At 44.5% G+C, this 22,966-nt stretch overlaps 1 protein-coding gene across 4 annotated transcripts in view; it reads right to left on the bottom strand.

Moving 5' to 3' along the window:
• The window catches only part of LOC150063974 (protocadherin gamma-C4), a 186,176-nt gene extending 163,467 nt beyond the window's left edge, over nt 1–22,709 (bottom strand). Inside the window, exon 1 of one of the 4 annotated variants that reach the window (XM_090331352.1) lies at nt 19,954–22,709. In XM_090331352.1, coding sequence (XP_090187478.1) covers nt 19,954–22,371 — 2,418 coding nt within the window. In that variant the 5' untranslated portion in view covers nt 22,372–22,709. Of the gene's footprint in view, nt 1–1,698; nt 4,245–7,116; nt 9,712–13,059; nt 15,620–19,953 lie in introns of those variants that run through there. The other 3 variants (XM_090331351.1, XM_090331345.1, XM_090331357.1) reach the window with 3 other exon arrangements.
• Nucleotides 22,710–22,966: the final 257 nt, after the last annotated feature.

Consider the following 22,966-nt stretch of genomic DNA (forward strand, 5'->3'; position numbering starts at 1 on the left):
CATGCCTGTAATTCTAGCTACACAGGAAGCTGAGATCTGAGGATGAAGGTTCAAAGCCAGCCAGGCACAAAAGAACCTGAGATTCTTATCTCCAGTTAACCTCTAGAAAATGGAAAGTGGGGTTTGACTCAAGGGTAGTGTGGTAGCCTTGAGCTGAAGAGCTCAGGGACATTGCCCAGGCCGAGATCAAGCCCCATGAATATCAAAAACCTAAAATAGAATTATACACTTTGAGCTCTCCATAGAGTCTCTTATACCTCTGCAAATCCTTTGTAACTGCTTACATACTATTCACTGTGTTTATTTATATTTATAGACATACTATAGCTACTACAAGTGAAGGGAACCAGGTAAACTTTCTCTGGGTCTAGCTTACTTCTTTCATAGAATATTTGAATAATTTGAGAAAATCTGTGGTTAGTCGTTGGACCATCATTTCTTTAAATTATTCCTTACTTAACAATTAGGACATAATATAACTCGAACTGAAAAGGGAGTTGTTGACAAAGTAAACTGAAACACATTTCAAAATCCTTAGCAAATTCACTTCTTACTGGGATTGGGAGATGTTTGGTTCATAAATCTTATCACATATGTAAAACCCTCAAAGTGCTTTTAGATTTGACTCACTTTTCAGAAACCAATGATAAAGCAATAAAAATATGGGCATGGTATCTCATGCCTGTAATCCTAGCTACCCAGGAGATTGAGATCTGAGGATTAAGGTTCAAAGCCTGCCCAGGTACTTAAGGCCATGAGACACTTATCTCCAGTTAACCACTAGAAAACTGGAAATGGTGCTGTGGCTCAATGACAGATGGCAGCCTTGAGCGGAAAAGTTCAAGAAGGTGGCCAGACCCAGAATTAAAGCACCGTGGTGGACCAATTTTTTAAGTATTTGTTACATTCCTCATTGTAATAGTAACCACTAGAAAATAAAAAAGAAATGCTAAAAGAATGGAAGGAATTAAGTTATTCTTGAATGAAATCATGAATGGGAATAATACTGATCCAAAGTTAGGAATTTATATGTGAATTGTAACAATCTTGCTACATGTGATAAGGCAAATAAACAAGAAGGGGTAGAGTTGTTGGAAGGTTGTGCAAAACAAAATTCATTGCAACAGGCCAGGTGTGCAGCCTAGTGGCAGCGTGGCCACTTAGCATGCACAAAACCCTGGTGCTATTCTTTGGTACTTCAAACCCAGAAAAACTTGGAAATGGCACTGTGGCTCCAGGAGCAGGGCATTAGCCTTGAGCAAAATGTGTTCTAGGACAGTGCCAGGTCCTGAGTTCAAGTTCCTGGACTGTCTAAAAATACACTGCAATAAAAGTCCAAACAGAGAGATGATTGATAAAAATAATCATCATTTAGGAAGAATAGATATAAAGATACTTGAAAAAATTGTCTAACACATCAACTCAAGAGCACAGCTCTCAGCGTTGACAGCCAAGAAAATACATCTCACTCTAGAGAGATTTTCCAACCATGCACAAATGCCAACAGCAAAGCCACAAAATTAGCAACTAGGTAGTTTGCAAGACCAATACAAAATCAAGTCATCAGTTTCCATGCACCCAATACACCCTACTCTACTAGATACCACCACTAGACCCATGAAACAGAAAAACGACCAAAATTCATCATGCACAATTGAGAAACAAAAATCCTGTTCAATTCGCTCTGGGAAAACTTACCTGAGATGGAAAAGACGTATCAAAAGAGAGTTTAAGATCTTCATTAACAGCCAGAGACGAATCTTCACAGAGAAGGTCGTGAGGGGGAGCCACCATCTCCGGGGTGACGTTGAGAAAGTTAAACTCCGTCTTAGCTGACTGTGAGGCGACACACACATTGTAGGAATAAGGCAGGGTTCCCTCATTATAGCCGGAGAGAGCCCCTGGTCTGGACTGGGCATTCAGACCAGGCTGAAAGCAGCTCCAGGAAGCCAGACTGGAGGTGTGGCGCAGGCGCAGAGCGATGGCCAGGATCACGGCGAGGAGGAAGAGCACGGAGATCAAGGCCAAGGCCACCACCAGGTAAAACTGCAGCTCTGCCTGAGGGTCGGAGGGCAAAGGGTCATGGTGGAGGTCCGGCAGAGCCTCTTGCAGGCTGTCTGCGAAGATGAGGTGCAGAGTGGCTGTGGTGGAGAGCGGCGGCTGTCCACCATCGCGCACAGCCACCAGCAGGCGCTGGCGCGTGGCATCCCTGTCACCCAAGGCGCGAGCCAAGCGCACCTCGCCCGAGCGCAGCCCCAGGCTGAAGAGGCCGGCGTCGCTGGCCTGCAGCACGTGGTAGGACAGCCAGGCGTTGTGTCCAGAGTCGGCGTCCACCGCCACCACCTTGGTGACCAGGTACCCGGGCTCGGCGGCGCGCGGCACCATGTCGAAGAGCGCCGAGCCGTCGGGCTCCAGCGCGGGGTAGAGCACGCGGGGCGGGTTGTCGTTGCGGTCGCCCACCAGCACGCGCAGGCTGGCGTTGGCGCGCAGCGAGGGCGAGCCCTGGTCGCGCGCCTGCAGCGTGAGCTGGAAGGAGCGCAGCTGCTCGTGGTCGAAGGCGCGCTGGGCGAACACCACCCCGCTGTGCGCGCTCACGGACACGTAGGACGACAGCGCGGCGGGCTCCAGGTCGCTGGCTAGGATAGAGTAGGACACCTGGCCGTTGGGGCCCAGGTCTGGGTCGGAGGCGCTCACCTGAGCGATGGAGGCTCCAGGAGGGTTGTTCTCGGCCACGTGGACCACGTAGGAGGCCTGCTGGAAAACGGGGGCGTTGTCGTTGACGTCTGTGACGTGTAGAGTGACAGATGTCTCGGTGGAAAGGGGTGGCTTGCCCTTGTCGGTAGCAGTGATGGTGATATTATAGTTTGAGGTCTGTTCTCGGTTTAGAGCCCTGTCAATCACGAGCTTGTAATAATTCTTAGAGGTGGGTTCTAACTTGAAAGGAACTTCTTCCTGAACATAGCACTTGACCAGACCATTTTCCCCAGAATCCTTGTCTTTTACCTTAATCAGACCTACTACAGTCCCAGGGTTTGAATCCTCTGGAATTTGGTTAGAAAAGGACACAAATATCACATGTGGGGCATTGTCATTCTCATCAACAATTTCAATCTGAACATTACAGTGAGCTGTGTGAACCCCTCCGTCCTTGGCTTCTACACCAAGCAAGTATCCATTTCTTTCTTCAAAGTCCAAGGTACCACTGGTTGTGATATCACCAGTATGCGAATTTAGACTGAAGATGAGGCTAGTACTTGCAGGGACATTAAGAAAAGTGTAGGTGATCTCTGCATTGACACCCTCATCCTGGTCTGTGGCTAGCACCCTCAGGACAAGGGTTCCTGGGGGTGTGTTTTCTTGGAGTCTAACTTTGTATATGTCCTGGCTGAACACTGGAGCATTATCATTGGCATCGGTGACTTTGATCAAGATCAGGGTGGTGCTACTCAGAGGTGGGTCCCCACCATCAACAGCAGTCAGGATTAAGCGATGGGTACTCTGATGTTCCCTGTCTAGATTTTTTTCCAGCCGTAATTCTGGGTATTTACTTCCATCTGGACTTTCCTTTGTTGAAAGACTGAAGTGCTGATTGGGGCTGATGCTGTATAACTTCAGGGAGTTACCTTCTACATCTGCATCTTGTGCAGAATCCAAAGGAAATTTTACTCCTGGTAAGGCTGACTCACAGATTTCTAATTCAGTGCCATTTGCAGCAAAATGTGGTGCATTGTCATTAATATCTTGAATTGCAACAATGACATGGAAAATATTCATTGGATTTTCAGTGACTGATTCAAATTCCAATGCACATTCAGACTTTCTCCCACAAATCTTCTCTCTATCTATTCTGCCACTCACTAACAAATCCCCATTTTCTGCACTGACATGAAAATAATCCTCTGCACTAACTCTCAGATTACGAGCTGGTAGCTCCTGTACAGGGAGCCCTAGATCTTTGGCGAGGTTCCCTACCAGGAAGCCTTTTCCTAGCTCCTCTGGAATAGAGTATCGGATCGGTTCACAGATGGTTTCATAGAACAAAGACAGCAGGAAGAGAAACAGTACCTGGCTTTTTATCGTTTCCATTCCTCTGGTTCTTCCCCACATTTCTTGACTCTCCAGGAAGCTTCTTTTCCAGATTTATCTGAGAAATGTTTCTTTTCTTTGTCTTAAATCGGTGGCTTGTGATTTGAGGACAGAACTTGCTTATTAGGTGTTTTGAGGGTATACAAGATCAGTGACTATATTCCGAGCTGTGTCGGAAAAAGCAGAATGGCACTCGCTGGACTCCTGCAGAACTGAGAGTGCGTCTCTTCTCTTTGGCCAACAGCGGCACCTGGAGGTTGTCTTGCAAAATTACGTGTTGCCCAGAGATAGCTTTCAAGTGCAAGCTTCTATTTCTACATACCATGTCCTTCAATTTTCTTGAAAGAGACAAATACCCACATTTTCCTTTAAGTTAGATATTTTCTTGTTGGTCATCCTTTCACAAGTGTTTTCAACATTACATATTCATTTTTTTCATTTCACAAGGCATAGTCATCCCCTCCCCAGTTTGGGGTGTAAAAACAATGATTTTGTTGTAAGGCATTTATAAACTCAGGTATGATTGTCATACCAAAATATGTGAATGTATTTATATCTACATTTTCTGAAGAATCATTGGAATCATTCCCTTTATTTAATATTTTAATTTCTCCGCATACACTTCATCAACTTGGTAATACTTTCAAAGGTATAATCTTTACAAAATAGCAGAAGTCAAGTCCTAGACTTATTCCTCTTCTTTATAAAACAGGTGAAGTATAGCAAAGAATCTAGACAAAATGTGGTTTTATAGTTCCAAATCTCATGTCAGCCATTGCTTTCCTTCTATACAATAGTCTCAGTTCCAGTAGAAGGCAATTTAATACCATTAACAAATGAAATGATTTGATCACTAGTGAGTCTTAGAGAGAAATAGGGAACCTTTGAACACTTTACTTCTGAATGTAATTCTGGTCTTAAATATGCACGTTCGAGATGGGCAAATCCTTTTATTCAAAACACAACCAAATTAGATGTTCCTGTACTTTGAATATGACCCCCACATTTTATATGTTGGAAACATAATCTCCAAATTCATATGAGATGGGGAGTCAGGACTTTTGGATCATGACTGTCTCATGAGGGCTCTGCCTCTATGAAGGATTAATGGGTAGCACATGAGTGCCTTTGTTATACAAACAGCTGTTTCTGGTTCATTTGCTGTGTTTTGTCATGTGATACTTTTTGTTATGTAAGGATCCAGCAAGAAGATCCTCACCAGATGCGGAGCAAATGATGGTATAGTCTTGGACTACCCATCTCCAGAAAAAATCCAAACATTTAAATAAACTTCTGCCCTTTATAAATTTTCCAGCCTTAATTATTTTGTTATAGCAGCAAACTTTCCCAAGATACTGACTTAACAATTTATTTCCCTGTTTTGGAGTGCTTATTACTAGTCATACTCCAGTCAATGGCAGGATATTGTCTGTTTCCCCAGAAAAGATTTTTCTTGTTTTCTCTATTCCAAGCCTTCATGCTTTTTGTTTGTTTTATTATGAATTTCACCTCCCTTCGCTTTGGAATGAATCCTTGCCTGTTCTTTAGAAAAATATTGGTGCATTATATGCACCAATATGTGCAAATTATACTACCTTTGTACTCTCTAACACACACACACACATACAGGATTTCATGTATTTGTAGACAATTATCTTGCATAAGTGTTTTGTTGTTACTCTGAGGTATGGGGCTGAACTAAGATCCATATGCCTGATAGGCAGATGCTCTACTACTGAGACATATCTCTATTCCTTTTAGCCTATTAATGCCAACTGGCACCCTCCATTACATATTTTTGTCCTCGTGGGGAAAATGACACTAATACTATAAAGAATGCCCCCCAAAGATAGGGCAAAGTTGTATGATTTTTAAAAATTCTATGAGGTATTTGAATTTGAGTGATAGTACACATTTCTTTGCTTATAATAGCTTCTTCTGGTTCACACATTTGAATTTAGTTTTCCTTGGTATATTTACAGACCTGTCCCCTTAAGGCTAATGAAACATTTTGGTCCATTTCTAATGACTCTTTTATAAACATATGAGCTAAAATAATTTCATAAATTTCAGAATAGACCCATGAAATAAAATTTAAGAAGAGTGATGAAGACTTATTTCATTGTTGAAACTGGTGGTCTGGAAATTTCCTGCTGAGAATGAGATAATTCCCTGCCTTAAAAAAATCCTCCTCAAGAGATAATAAATACCACTCTAAATCTCATAATAGTTAAGACAAATGGACTTTTTGTCTTCAAGAAAAAAATCTATAATCAGTATGAAAATACACACAACACTAAAAAGTTAAACTATTTAAGTTAGCTCTACATTTTTCTTGAGGTTTGTTTCACTCAGTTGCTCAAGATTCCTAAGTCTGGATTCTTGGGCTCAAGTGATACTACCTTCTTAGCATATCCCAAGTATCTGGGACTATGGACATGCCATCATGCCTGGTTCCTGAATTTTTCATTCTACAGTTCTTACAGTTGTAAGATAAAAGAGTACGATCTGTCTTGGAAGAGTCAAACATGATGTATGAAAGTATGAAAAACTGTATTCATTTTTTAAAATTTGTTAATCCAGAAAGACTAGGTAAACAAGAAAGATAAAGTCCAAATCACAGGGATTTAAAAAGTAAAAGGCAGGCTGAGTAGTTCAGTGGTAGAAGACATATATAGTATGGCCCTGAGTGCCATCATAGCACCAGAGCAACAACCAAAGCCATTTTCTCATCATGATTATTCAAGGATACAGGTAGAAAGAATAGTCACATTTTCAAAGGATAACTTAGAGATCTGGAATTTTCACAGTGGCAATTTGGAGATTCCTCTAACAAGAGACAAAAAACACCACTAAAGTACCAGTCACAACTCATTGACCAGAGTTACTTAGACCACTTTGCCATAAATAGGCAATGGAGCACAATTTTCTCACACACTCAGGAGAGGATACATGTATAGCCAACAGAATAATTGAGTATCTTGTTGCATGAGTACTGCACCTGCATAAAACCTAAAGAAAAAAACTTACCTCAAACAGCTTGAGGTCTCCTTTAGTTTCAAGTACATCTTGAGGTACCAGGAGAGGGTCACTTTTCTCACAGCTCTCCTGGCTGATGAGTGTGTCAGCATAGTTGGGTTGAGGGAAGATGATGTGGCTTTTGTGGGAGTCTGCGGTGAGGGACACCTCATGGGAATAGGTCTGAAGGAAAGCTTGCACCCTGTCTACACCTAAAAAGTGTGAGTCAGGCATGGCCCCCAGCCTATCTCCTGTAACCTGAAGCATGCGTGACATGTGCCAGCGTCTCAGCCTGAGGACAAGCAGCAGAATGACAAAGGCCAGGAAGATGCAAGAGACCACAGCCACTGCCACCACCAAGTAGAGTGTGAGGTCGGAATGCTCTGGATCAACAAGAGTCTTGATGCTGCCCAAATCTGCCAAGACATCAGGGATACTGTCAGCCACTGCAATGGTGAGTGTGACAGTGGCTGAGAGAGGGGGCTGGCCATGGTCCTGCACAGCCACCACCAGGCTCTGCTTGAGAGCATCTCTGTCCAGTAGGGCCCTGGCTGTGCGCACCTCACCTGTGTGCAGTCCCACCATGAAGAGCCCCGGCTCGCTGGCCTTGAGCAGGCGGTAGGACAGCCAGGCATTCTGTCCTGAGTCCTTGTCCACTGCTACCACCTTGGTCACTAGATATCCAGGTTCTGCAGAGTGGGGTGCCAGCTGGACACCTGTAGAACCATCAGTAGGTAGGGGAGGGTACAGAATTTCTGGGGCATGGTCGTTCTGGTCCACCACAAACAAGCTCAGTGATACATTGGTGCTAAGAGGAGGGTTCCCATTGTCCCTAGCTGTCACCAGTAGCTGTAGTTCTCGAAACTGCTCATAGTCAAAGGAATGTAGTGCATACAGTACACCTGTATTGGAGTTGATGGAGACATAGGATGACAGTGGCTTCCCCTGTAAGGTGTCATCAGTCAGCGAATAAGTGATAAGAGCATTGTCCTCACTGTCTGGGTCCTGGGCAGTCACAGAGAAGATTGAGGCTCCCCTAGGGTTATTTTCTGGGATGTAGGCAGAGTAGGAGGCTTGTGTGAAGGTAGGAGGGTTGTCATTGATGTCTGTCACATGCACAGTGATGTGAGTTTCTGTGGACAGTGGAGGGCTTCCACCATCTATGGCTCTCAGACTGAGGTTATATTGGGACACCTGTTCTCGATCTAGAGACCCAGAAGTCACTAAGCGGTAATACTGGCCTATTGATTTTTCTAAATTAAATGGCAGATTTCCTAGGACAAAAACTGAAACTTGCCCATTCTGTCCAGAATCCCGGTCATGCACATTGATAAGAGCAATTTCTCTCCCAGCAGCAGCCTCTTCAGGAACCGAGCCTGTGAGGGAAGTGACTGTAACTTCTGGGGCATTGTCGTTCACATCCAGAACTGTGACTAGAACCTTGGCTCTTGAGAAAAGACCTGGGCCGTCTTGTGCTTCGATTTTAATTTCATAGAACATAGCCTCCTCATAATCCAGGCTTTTTAATGTTGATATGTCACCAGTTGCAGAATTGAGCTGGAAAACCTGAGAAATTTTCCCAGGCATTTTATCCAGAATGTAGGCCACTTGAGCATTGAATCCTTCATCAGGATCAGTGGCATTCACTGTGATCAACCAGGTGCCGACTGGCACATTCTCCAGAACACTGACATGGTACTCAGGCTGTGTAAACACTGGTGGGTTGTCATTTGCATCCACCACTATCACTTGGATGCACAGGATACCTGAGTGGATAGGAGCGCCACCATCGGAGGCAGTGAGCTCCAGCTGGTGAACTTCCTTTTTCTCACGATCCAGGGATCGCTCCAGGACCAGCTCTGGGTATTTAGCACCATCAGAGACAGTGTTCACAACCAAGGAAAAGTAGTCCGTGGGACTGAGCTTGTAGTTCTGCAAGGAGTTTGTGCCTATATCGGGGTCAAATGCAGTTTTAAGTGGAAATCGGCTCCCAGGTACGGTTAGTTCACCAATTTTGATTTCTAATTTCTCTGTTGGAAAGCTGGGAGCATTGTCATTAATATCTTTAATGTCTACTTCTACTTCAAAAATCTGCAGTTTGTCCTCAATCAAGATGTTAAAGCTCACCAGACACGGCGCGCTCTGGGCGCAGAGCTCCTCCCGGTCTATCCTGCCCGCCGTGACCAAGCTGCCGCCCCGCGGGTTCAGAGAGAAAAGCTGCGTCCTACCTCTGGAGACGATGCGGACTCCGCGCTGCGCCAGCTCGCGGGGCTCCAGTCCCAGGTCCCTGGAGATGTTCCCCACGAACGAGCCTTTGTCTATTTCCTCGGGAACGGAGTAGCGGATCTGCCCGGCCCCCGTGTCCCACAGCATCCCCAGGAGCGCGCACAGCAGAGCCAGTCCTCTGCCGTTTTGAAATTTCAGGCACTTGCTCATGTCTTTTTTTGCTGAATTAATTCCTCTGAATTCTCTTCCAGTTTCCCACGATACCCTCCAACCTTACTTCCTCAAGGAGTTAGGGCTTTTGTGGGACTTATTCATAGATCGCAGAGCTGGCTGAATTACCGGGCGAGCTTGGTAGTCGCCTTAATTTTCTGCCTGATTTTCTGGCTCTGCGTTTTAGAAGCAAGGAAATGGTGGACTTGCACTCCAGCAGCGGGTTTTCCTCATGAGTGGTCTACAGCGACACCCAGAGGCCTAACCATTTACTGTACACTTGCACGCAACTGTTTCCTCACACCTGATCATCTTTTTTGTACTCAAGGTAATACGACTAGTTGTATTTTTGTATAATTTAAATGGCACAGGAAAGGGTTGGACTTCAAGTTATCTTTCTTAGGAAGTCATACACTGTCCTCAATTTCTACCAATATCTCTTCAAACACAGTGGAGTTACAGCTTCTAAATGTTCATTTTAAGAGCCATACAGAAACTCCTGCCATATTTACAATTCTTTTGTTTTTCCTTCCTCCATTTCTTCCTTTGGTTCCTTCCTTCTTTCTTTCTTGTAGTGGTTTTTGATCTCAGGGCCTGTACAGACCTTGTTAGGCAGGTACTCTACCTTTGGAACAATGCATTTAACACTTGACTTCAATTCTTGAAGTTTATGTTTGATTGCCTGACACATTTATTAAATAAATGCATAACTGGGTGTCAGGTAATACATTTGTCTGGGGATTTAAGGCAAACAATATAAATACAACCAGTAATAACACGAAGTTTATGAAGCTGAAAACAAACAGGAAGTTACAGTGCAATGAGATGCCATTGTGGGCAGCCGAGGAAGTAGTTTAATATAGCTTTGGAGATTAGATTAGCAAACACCTTTCCACTAAAAGAGGAGTTGATCATGGAAAATGCTTATATGTGGGAGAGAAATTATAGACCTTCTGGATTTTGAGGGAAGTTCATTATGCCTAAGTCTAAAGTGTAAGGATAATTTTCTTTAAAAAAAAAAACAGCTGAAATTAGTAGAGAAACTTTTGTTTCATGTCTCAGAATCCCTTTTCTTGTCTCTGATTTGAGCACAAAAGTAGGAATATAATACATATAGATCATCTCATTCATGATGCATCTCATACTTATTTATGATATTATTTTTCTCCATTTGTACTTTATTATTTACTTACAAGTAAAGATATTATGGCATATTTTCCCCCAATTAGTATCAATTTTACCACATAGATATTTTTGAAATCACAATAAGCACAGTTGAACGAACTCCCAGATTTCCCATATCAAGTTATTAAAGGGGCGAGGAGTTTGGCCTAGTGGTAGAGTGCTTGCCTAGCATGCACGAAGACCCAAGTTCAATTCCTCAGTACCACATACATAGAAAAAGACAGAGTGATGCTGTGGCTCAAGTGGCAGAGCTCTAGTCTTGAGAAAAGCCCAAGGACAGTGCTCAGACCATCAGGTCAAGCCTCAGGACTAGCAAAAATTAAAAAAGTTATTAAAAACATCACAGTGTTTGAAGATATGTGACAGTATAAAATACAAGAATAAATTATTACAAATCAATATAAAAAACTACCTTAGGATTGGGAGTGTGGCCTAGAGATAGAGTGGTTTCCTAACGTGCATGGAGCCCTGGGTTCAATTCTTTAGTATCACATACACACAAAAAGCTGAATTTGGCATTGTGGCTCAAGTAGCAGAGTGCTAGCCTTGAGCAAAAGAGTATACCAGGACAATGCTGAGGCCTGAGTTCAGGGCTCAGGGCAAAAACAAACCATGGCAGCACATAGAGTATAATTGTTTTCATTATCCTCTGTTTTAAATATGTGACCATTGTAATGAAAGCCAACCTGGGAAAAAGAATGTGGAAGGAAAACTGTAGTTTCAAGAGTGTCTCAGATTAGGTGAGGGACTGGAATTATAGAAGCTGATACGAGTGGGGAAATGTAGCAAGATGATCTTTAGAGGCAATTGTATGATACAACCTCTGAATCCATTTCATTTTTTAAAATCAAAGCTGTGCTGAAGGCACAGAACATTTTTTTTTCTTTTGCCAGTCTTGGACCTTGAACTAAGGGCCTGAGCACTGGACTTTTCTAAAGACTAGAGCTCTACCACTAGACAAAATTCCCAGCCCCCCACAGTATATATTAAAAGATAAAAATTGCAATAAAATTTCAAGACATGAAGAGTAACAATGAAAGGGAACCTATTTATAATGACTGTTCCTTTTTTAAAAAAAATAGAGCAAGTGATAAGTCAGTCAGCTGTTAAAAGTAGACAGCTACTTTAAAGGGCAATATGATATAGAACTAAACAGATGGACCATGACAGATCATCCTAAAACTTGCATATCTGGGCTGGGATGCATAACACAGATAGGGCATATGGTGCCTGAGGACCCTGGGTTTAACCCATAGTGCATGCACCCACACACTCCCAAATGTGTGGACTTGGGATGTTTTTCAGTAGTAAAGAGCATACTTAGCCTTCAGAGAACCTTGATTGTGATCCCCACCACTACAAAGAAAAAACCCACCATAGTTTTGAATCTTCATCCCTTTAATAGAAATTTATTACAAATTAAAGAAGGTGAAAAGGCCTGAGATAAAACTGAGACAAAATTTAAGGTATTTGCCAAGTAAACTGTTTCACAAAACAAATGTTTTCACATTTTAAAGGAGGAAAAGATTTTCCAGAACACAAAATCCATTATGGAGGACAAACTGTAATGCTGAGGACAGAACCAAAGCCAAGTGCTCTATTATTGAATGACATGACTGGGGGACCTGAACATTTTGTTTAACATGGACAATAGTGCTTTTGAGTCACAGCTCCACTTTTGGGGTTTTGGTGGTTAAATGGAGATAAGAGTCTCATAAAATTTCCTGTCTAGGCTTGTTTTAAACCACAATCATCACAGATTCCTTAGGAAGCTAGGATAAAAGGAGTGAGAAAACAAGCCCTACCCACTCTTTATGGGATTATTTTTTTACACCAGTCCTAGGGCTTAAACTCAGGTCTTAGGCACTATCCTTGAGCTTCCTTAAGGCTAGAGCTCTACCACTTGAGCCACAGCACACCTGCTGGCTTTTTTTGGACATCTGGTCCCAAGGAATCCAACGCAGGGCTTCGGGAATGCCAGGAAAGCACTCTACCATGAGGCCAAAATCCCTGTCCCTTTATGTTTTGAGACAGAAGGAACTGATCATACAGTAGAAGAGATGGTATCTGAAAAGGGGGGAAATGATTATTTTTGGTAATATTTCAGTAGTGTACATTATTAATACACAATAAACTACTAACTCCGGATCGATGCCAACTATAAAATCATTCCACCACAGCTTCTGGAATTACACACCAAGAAAACCTAAAAGACCTTAGAAATGATTCATCAAGATTAATTTCCCAGGACATTTTGAGACTAAAACAGTGCAAGCAATTAATTAGGCAAAGTACATTTTAGAAAACAAAAATATCCTGAAAAGGTAACTTTACCTGAGATGTTTCTTCTTTATTACCTAGTAAACACTGGGATGCAGACAGAAAATCCTTCTTCTCACAGCTCTCTTGGCTGATGAGTGTGTCAGCATAGTTGGGTTGAGGGAAGATGATGTGGCTTTTGCGGGAGTCCGCGGTGAGGGACACCTCATGGGAATAGGTCTGAAGGAAAGCCTGAACTCCATCCACGCCCACAAAGTGAGAGGGGGACAGGCCAGCCAATCCATTCCTGGAAGGCTGGAGCAGGCGAGAGGTGTGCCAGCGCCTCAGCCTGAGTGCCAGCAGCACAATGACAAAGGCCAGGAAGATGCAAGAGACCACAGCCACTGCCACCACCAGGTAGAGAGTGAGGTCGGAATGCTCTGGATCAGTGGAGGTCTCCATGCTGCCCAGGTCTGCCAGGATATCTGGAATACTGTCAGCCACAGCGATGGTGAGTGTGACAGTGGCCGAGAGAGGGGGCTGGCCGTGGTCCTGCACAGCCACCACCAGGCTCTGCTTGAGAGCATCTCTGTCCAGCAAGGCCCTGGCTGTGCGCACCTCGCCTGTGTGCAGTCCCACCATGAAGAGCCCTGGCTCGCTGGCCTTGAGCAGGCGGTAGGACAGCCAGGCATTCTGTCCGGAGTCTTTGTCCACTGCCACCACCTTGGTCACCAAGTATCCTGGCTCTGCAGAGCGAGGTGCCAGCTCTACACCTGTAGACCCATCGGTGGGGAAGACAGGGTACAGAATTTCAGGTGCATTGTCATTCTGGTCCACCAAGAACAGGTTCAATGATACATTGCTGCTCAGTGGAGGTTTCCCGCTGTCCAGAGCTATCACCCACAGCTGCAGGTTCTGGAATTGCTCATAATCAAAGGACTGCAGAGCATAGAGGACCCCGCTGTCAGGGTTGATGGAGATGTAGGAGGAGAGAGGCACTCCTTGAAAGGTCTCCTCAGCCAGGGAGTAGGTTACATGCGCATTGTGTTCACTGTCTGGGTCGTGAGCCGACAGGGTAACGATGGAGGTGCCTCTGGGGTTGTTCTCCTTAAGGTAGACAGAGTAGTTAGCCTGGGGGAAGGCTGGTGGGTTGTCGTTGATATCTGCTACCTGCAGCAGCACGTAAGCATCTGTGCACAGTGGCGGGTTCCCTCCATCTATAGCACTGAGAGTGATGTTGTAAAAGGAAACCTGTTCCCTGTCCAGGCTTCTGGTTGTGACCAGTCTGTAGTAATTATCCACTGACCTTTCTAACTTGAAAGGCAGTTCCTCTGGGAGGGAACACGTGACAAAAGCGTTTTGCCCAGAGTCTCTGTCGTCTACATTGAAAAGTGCAATTATGGTTCCTGGAGGAGAGTCTTCAGGAATTGAGCTAGCGGCAGATGTCATGTAAAATTCCGGGGCATTGTCATTCACATCCAGAACGGTAATGATGGCCTTAGTTCTGGTCAGAAGGCCCGGGCCATCCTGGGCTTCAATATCAATTTCGTGGGACTTAGCCTCCTCATAATCTAGACTTTTTGTGATCCTTAGATCTCCAGATGTTGACTCCAGCTCGAATATGTCTGTGGTTGCTCCAGGAATGCGCTCTAGAAAGTATGTCACTTGTGCATTGTATCCATCATCTGCATCCGTGGCGGTCACGGTGATTATTCGAGAGCCTACAGATATATTCTCTGGAACACTTACTCGGTACTTGGGCTGTGTAAAAACAGGCGCATTGTCGTTCGCATCCAGAACTGTCACGCGGATGCGGCAGGTGCCAGATCGCACCGGGCTGCCCCCATCAGAAGCCACAAGAACCAGATGGTGAATCGCCTCTTCCTCGCGATCCAAAGCGCGCTCCAGCACCAGCTCCGGGTATTTGTTCCCATCCTCCCCACGTTGCACTTCCAGGGAGAAGTGGGCATTAGAGTTGAGCTGATAGTTGTGCAGGGCGTTGTCTCCCACGTCAGCGTCATGCGCACTCTTAAGAGGGATCCGGAATCCCGGGGCAGTGGTTTCACTGACTTTGAGCTCCAGCTCCTCTACTCCAAAGCGAGGGGCATTGTCATTAATATCTGTGATTTCCACCTCCACGGAATAAACAGTCAGTTTGTCTTCCAGTAATATGTTAAAGTTGAGCAGGCAGCGCGCGCGCTGGGCGCAGAGCTCCTCGCGGTCGATCCTGTCCGCAGTGACCAGGCTGCCGCCCCGCGGGCTCAACGCGAAGAGCTGCGTCCTACCTCTGGAGACCACGCGGACTCTGCGCTGCGCCAGCTCCCGCGGCTCCCAGCCCAAGTCCTTGGCGATGCTGCCCACGAAGGAGCCTTTGTCCATCTCCTCTGGCACGGAATAGCGAATCTGCCCGGCCCCAGCCTTCCACAGGCCGGCCCAGAGAAGGCACAGCGCCACCAGCTTCCCGCAGTGGAGGGACTTGTGCGCAGCCGCCATTGCCTGGCTGCCGCGGGGTTTTCTCAGTGAATGGGTTCCAGCATCCAGTGGGAGATTCCTCTCTCTAATTCCCAGGGTCTGCGACGACCCACAGCCACAGGACCCAGGTTCCTGTAGCGAGAACTAATGTGCTGCGGGACGCAGTTGATCTGCCATGCCGAAGCTTGCAGGCTCGGTGCCCAGCCCTGGGCGTGTGGGCGCGGTATTGCTGGCTGGTCCTCTGGCTGCCTCTCCCTCCTTACGTGGTCAACAGCGACGCCCAGAGGCCTAGCTAGTTTATGCACGCGCTTAGGCAAACCCATGTAAGTGTTTACAGTTTGTCTGTTGCTTTTGAGTTTCTAAAATGTTAGGAGTAAATCTTTTAAGAAGTTTTGCCCCCCACCCACACAGAATGAATAAGAGTGCTGTACATTAATGTGCCCTTTATTGTTATTCACCCATGTGCCCAAATTATTAATGAGACCTGGCTCTTGTCTTGGTCCAAGCATCTCTGTCCTCTTCCATATCGTGTATTCAGATTTTAAAAAGTCTCTTAAAACATTAGGTAGAATGTCTTATGAGTTTGTGTTTTTAATTTATCTGCTCAATACCTTAATGGCAACAGTTGTATTTATGGAATCATCAGATATTTAACTGGGCTCGTGTACCCTACACTTGTTTGGATTGAGGATGGAGATGAAAACTATGAACATGGCCAAAGGAAGTCTGCATGGAGGGAGAGAATATTAAAAATGAAGAGTGTGCCGCAGGATTGCGTGGCTGCTGTGATATTGGGAAACCCTTGGCAATGGGGAATACTCGGAAATGCTATCTCAGCTGTGTGTGGGTCTCACCAAAGGCGTTCCCAATTTTGATTGGACCTTAAACCACTTTAGGAATCAATCAGTCAACGGTGTTTGAAATTACAGTCCTTTCCTTATATGGTGTGTTTCCTAAGAGAGTGAACACCATGTAGAGAACCATTTGGAGATTAAGTGAACACTGTTTTAAAGAAACTAATAAATAAAATACCATTTTTCAACATTGGTGATTCTTGCCTGAAATAGTTATTCTAGATATTGGAGATCAAGTTCTAAAAACAAACCCTGTACAGTGATAGTATTTATTGCTCCTATCCATGTTTTTATCTTTTCTTTATTTATGTATTTTCAGTGATGGACCTTGAACCCAAGAACATACCATTGCACTGTACTGAGCTACAGTCTCAGGCTACATATTTCTCTTTTGTGACTACATATAGAACACTTCAACACATTTTTGTCTATGTGGAATTCACACAAAAAATAGCATTCTATATTCTGTCATGCACTCTTCTTGCCATTACATTTTAATATTCATTTAATTTGATCATGTTTGCTTCAATTGCTGCTCTATATATCATTATGCAAAAAATGACAAAGTGTATTTCCCATATGCTTGCATTAGGATATTGGATTCTTTCTTGGTCCTCTTTTGTTTTTGTTTGGCTCCCTTTTTTGGTTGTGGTTACTCATGTAGCTGTTGGAAGTGTGGGCTCAGCTAGTGCGCTAAAATATCTGGATGACTGGGTAGTTATGGCTGCTCCACTTCCATGTAGTTTCTCTATGTGGATTTTGATTTAGGCCTGAGCTTCCCAGTAGAGTAACTGGACTTCTTTTCTTTAAACATTGTTATAAATCACACATAGCAGCACTTATCATTTCATATATATGCATATATATGCACCACACACATTTTTTTTTGTCAGGGTTTGGACTCTGGGCCTGGGCCCTGTCCCTTAGCTCTTCAGTTCAAAGCTTGAGCGACAGCACCACTTCTGGTTTTCTAGTGGTTAACTGGAGATAAGAGTCTCAGGATCTTTAGTGCCTAGGATGACTTTGAACCATGATCCTCAGATCTCAGACTCCTGAATGGCTAGGATTATAGGCATGAGTCACTGCACCCAGCTACCATTTTAATATTTTTTTGCCAGTCCTGCGCTTGATTTCAGGGCCTGGACATTGTCCTTGGGCTTTCCTCAAGGCTAGTGCTCTACCACTTGAGCCACAGCACCACTTTCAGCTTTTCTATATATGTGGTATCCGAGGAATCAAACATGGGTCTTTGTGCATCCTAGGCAAACACTCTACCACTAGGCCAAACTCCCAGCACCATTTTGGTATTTTTAAGTATGAGCTCTGTGGCACTAATAATTCACATTGCGGGGCCGGGAGTTTGGCCTAGTGGTTAAAGTGCTTGCCTAGCATGCATGAAGACCCGGGTTCAATTCCTCGGTACCACATACATAGAAAAAAAGCCAGAAGTGGTGCTGAGGCTCAAGTGGTAGAGCTCTAACCTTGAGAAAGTCCAAGGACAGTGCTCAGGCCCTGAGCTCAAGCCCAGGACTGGCAAAAAAAATAATTCACATTGCATGGTTTAATAACCACCACCACTGTCTACCTCCACAGCTTTTTCTTCCTCTGGTGAAACATAGAACTTTGAAAACACTTATACTACCATCTTTTCCATCCTTCTCCCTCAGCACTTGGGAGCCATCATTCTAATTTTTGTCTTTGTGAGCTTGACCAATTCAAGGACTTCATACAAGGAATCTTACAGCATTTGACCTTTTGTGCCCGGATTATTCCACCCAGAGTAATGTTCTATTTTCAGTCCGTCTAGGTATTTATCTTCTATTTAAATGCGTGCTTTCCCCCTGTCACTTTCTTTTTAATTTTATGTATCTCTGTAATTCATCAGAGCAGATTAAAGATATGAAGGCACAGATTTACTCTCCTATACTATATTTCTTCCTTATGAAAATTTACATATATTTTGTGGTTAATTTTTAGTCATTTTAATATAGATATAATGTAAAGGAAAAGAGGATCAAAACTATCAAGTTATATGGTATAAATATAGATCAAATGTATTCTTTGGGGGGGTGTTTGTGTGTGTGTGTGTTTGTGTGTGTGTGTGTGTGTGTGTGTGTGTCTGTCTGTCTGTCTGTCTGTCTGTCTGTCTGTGTGCCAGTACTGGGGCTTAAACTTATTCAGCTTTTTCACTTAAAGCTAGCATTATACCACTTGAACCACAGCTCTACTTCTGGATTTTGCTGGCTAATTGGAGCCAATAATCTCACACATTTCCTGTCCTTGCTGGGTGTGAAGTACAACAAAACAAGTAGCATTACAGGCACGAGCCACCAGGACCTGGCTTATACAAGTGATTTTTTTGTTTTCTTTGATCATGGGGCTTGAACTCAAAACCTTGGCACTAAATGTAAGCACTCTATCACTTTTAGCCATAGTGCCATTTCCCAGTTTCTGGTGGTTATTTGGAAATAAGCACCTCAAATACTATGCTGCAATATTCAGTTCTCAGCTTTCAGAGTATCTAGGATTATAGTGGAATGAGCCATTGGTACCTGATTAACAAATGTACTCTTCAACATATATAAAATATCTCCTAATAAAAGATTAAACAGCCGGGGTGCAGTGGCTCATGCCTATAATCCTAGCTACGCAGGAGGCTGAGATCTGAGGAGCAAGGTTCAAAGCCAGCTCAGCACAAAAGGACCTGAGACTCTTATGTCCAATTAACCTCTAGAACACAGGAAGTGCGGCTTGGCTCAAGGGTGGGGTGATAGCCTTGATCTACAGAGCTCAGTTACAGCACCCAGGCTAAGTTCAAGCCCCATGACACACACCCCCGAAACACAAAATCCTATATGATGGTTGTGCTACACTTCTTCCTGGGCACTGTGGCATATGTTTATAATGTCAGCCTCTCAAGAGGTTGAGATCAGGAGGATCATGATTCATGATCCAAGTTTGTCAAGGTCAAGTCCCACAACCCACCAAAAAAATATTAAACAAAAATATTCAAAATAATTTAAAATTGCAGTTGTTGTAGATTTCTATAATTTTATATAATCATTTATATATCATGTCACCTCGAGAGATAACATCTACATTAAATTCACCGAGGACTGAGCAGTTGTATAAAATGTAGGAAATATGAAAACAGTATTATGAAAACAAGTACTGGTGGGCCTTTTCTAGTCAAGCTCCATCTCTTCAGATAAGAGAACAGAGCAATTAAATGGTTTGGACAGAGGTTTACAAGAAATTGTTTATATACCAGAGCTTCTTGTTTCTAATATCATCCTCTTTCCAAAAGGAAAAAGCATACCAATTTTACTCTTCATCCCTACACGTATATTATGGTTGTAGTCTCCTTTCTATTACAAGAACAATTATGCTCTGATATAAATATAGAGGCTTATTTGATCCCAATTTTTCAGGAGGTTGTGACATGTGGCTTAGGTTGACCTCAAACTCTCAACCCTCCAGCTTTCAGAATGGTGGAACTGCAGGCATGCAACACCAAACCCACACAAGATTTTCAATACAAACCTACTAGAGTACACTGAACAGAATTAAGACAGTAGCTACTAAAAGCAAGAAGGTCAATCTACTGATTTAATCTACATAGCATATACATTCATAAGTTTACCTGAGATGTTTCTTCTTTATCACCTAGTAAAGACTGGGGTGCAGATAGAAAATCCTTCTTCTCACAGCTCTCCTGGCTGATGAGTGTGTCAGCATAGTTGGGTTGAGGGAAGATGATGTGGCTTTTGCGGGAGTCCGCGGTGAGGGACACCTCATGGGAATAGGTCTGAAGGAAAGCTTGAACTCCATCCACGCCCACAAAGTGAGAGGGGGGCAGGCCAGCCAATCCATTCCTGGCAGACTGGAGCAGGCGAGAGGTGTGCCAGCGCCTCAGCCTGAGTGCCAGCAGCACAATGACAAAGGCCAGGAAGATGCAAGAGACCACAGCCACTGCCACCACCAGGTAGAGAGTGAGGTCGGAATGCTCTGGATCAGTGGAGGTCTCCATGCTGCCCAGGTCTGCCAGGATATCTGGAATACTGTCAGCCACAGCGATGGTGAGTGTGACAGTGGCCGAGAGAGGGGGCTGGCCGTGGTCCTGCACAGCCACCACCAGGCTCTGCTTGAGAGCATCTCTGTCCAGCAGGGCCCTGGCTGTGTGCACCTCACCTGTGTGCAGTCCCACCACGAAGAGCCCTGGCTCGCTGGCCTTGAGCAGGCGGTAGGACAGCCAGGCATTCTGTCCGGAGTCTTTGTCCACTGCCACCACCTTGGTCACCAAGTATCCTGGCTCTGCAGAGCGAGGTGCCAGCTCCACACCCGTGGACCCATCAGTGGGGACAGTAGGGTACAGAATTTCAGGTACATTGTCATTCTGATCTAGCACAAAAAGGGTAAGTGATGCATTGCTGCTGAGCGGTGGCTTTCCACTATCTTGCGCCATCACTGTCAGTTGTAAATCCCGGAACTGCTCATAGTCAAATGACTGTAATGCATAGAGAACTCCAGTGTCAGAATTAATGGAGAGGTAGGAGGACAAGGGTGTCCCCTGAAGGATGTCATCCACCAGAGCATAAGTCACTTGTGCATTCTCTCTACTGTCAGCATCCTGGGCCCTCACTGAAAAAATGGAAGCCCCTCTGGGGTTATTTTCAGGAATATAGACCGAATAGGAGTTGTGTTGGAAAACCGGGGGATTGTCATTGATGTCAGTCACTAACAAAGAAATGTAGGCTTTTGTAGACAGTGGTGGAGTTCCCTGATCTGTGACTGTAACTGTGATATTGTAGCCAGGGGTAAGTTCTCTGTCCAGTGTTCCTTCTGTTACTAAGCGGTAGTAGTTATCCAGTAACCTTTCCAATTTAAAGGGTAGATTTTCAGGAATGGAACATGCGATGTGACCATTGTTTCCTGAATCCAGGTCATGGACACTGATAAGTGCGAGTATGGCCCCAGGAGAAAAGTTTTCTGGGACTGCAGTGGTGACAGATGTGATGCTTACATCTGGGGCATTGTCATTGATATCCAAAACTTTGACCAGTACCTTAGCTCTGGTCATGAGGCCAGCACCATCTTGAGCTTGAATTTCCATTGGATACACTCTGTATTCTTCAAAATCCAGTGGCTGTTTATTTGATATTTCTCCTGTGTGAGAATCTAAGTGAAATATTTGAGCCACTTTGTGATCGACATTGTGAAAGGAATATGTTACTTCCCCATTGGCTCCTTCATCTGGATCAGTGGCATTTACTATGAGCAGCGGAGTGCCTGGTTGAACATTTTCAAGGACACTTACGTGGTATTCCTCCTGTGTAAACGCTGGAGGGTTGTCATTTGCATCCACCACCTGAACTTGAATGCAGAGGGTCCCGGAACGGACTGGGTTACCCCCATCGGAGGCAGTGAGGAAAAGGTGGTGGACAGCTGCTTCTTCTCTGTCTAGAGAACTCTGTAGCACCATTTCTGGGTGCAGAGTCCCATCGGGTCCCCGTTGTACATCCAGGGAGAAGTGAGGATTGGAGCTGAGCTGGTAGCTCTGGAGAGAGTTCACGCCCACATCAAGGTCTTGCCCAAAAGGCAGAGGGATCCTGGTGCCTGGAGCCGTTATTTCATTCATTTTAAGTTCCAGTTCCTGTAACTGGAACTGGGGGCTATTGTCATTAATATCAATGATTTCCACTTCGATAGGATAAAGCTTCATTTCATGCTCAATAAGGATATTAAAATTCATCAGACAGGGCGCGCTCTGGGCGCAGAGCTCCTCCCGGTCTATCCTGCCCGCGGTAACCAAGCTGCCAATTCGTGGGTTCAGAGCAAAGAGCTGCTTCCTACCTCTGGAAATGATGCGGATTCCGCGCTCCGCCAGCTCCTGGGGCTGGACCCCCAGGTCTTTGGCGATGTTGCCCACAAAAGAACCTCTCTCAGTCTCTTCTGGTACGGAGTAGTGCATGTCTCCCGCGTCAGCTTCCGATAGTAGTTGCAGAAAAAGGCATAAAAGCATCAGCCCCCGGCAGCCGCTGGGCTTTGCTGGGAACGCCATTGCTCTCCGGCTTCCTAGTTGTCTCCCAGACTGCTAGAATGGGTAGATCCTTTCTCTGCTTTTCAGAGCCTTAATAATGAACTCAACTTGCAAGATAATTTCGAATGGAGAGTCGTCCAGAAATATGGTTTAGCCAGCTTTACGTAGACCTTTCAATCTGCTGGTGGGGATGAGGATTCTAAGAGGCACATTTCTTTCCTCTTTCTTCCTTTTTTTTTTTTCTCTTTCTTTAAACTGGGCGTGTGATTCCTGCATCGTCCAGCTTGGTGAACAGCGGCGCCCAGAGTCCTAACCAGTTACTGCACTTCTAGAAAAATTGACTAATCTGATAGCTTACCCAATTAAAGAAAATTAGTCATCCAACAGTATGTGTATGGAAAGGAGAAGCTATATTCATTTACTCGTTCATATGAAAACGTCACTAAATCTCAATATGCTAGAGAATTCTAGTATCTACAGGGTATTTACCTTCCCTATTTGCTAGTCAGGTAACAAGAATTAAGAACTCACTGTCACAAAGTGGAAAAAAATCCAACCTCTATTATTTTTGTCCTAGAGCTTAAACACTTCCAAGGCCATGTAGAGTAGCTGCAGT

Source organism: Megascapheus bottae, chromosome 4 (assembly GCF_031878675.1).
Source record: "Megascapheus bottae isolate mThoBot1 chromosome 4, mThoBot2.hap1, whole genome shotgun sequence".
NCBI lineage: Eukaryota > Metazoa > Chordata > Mammalia > Rodentia > Geomyidae > Megascapheus > Megascapheus bottae.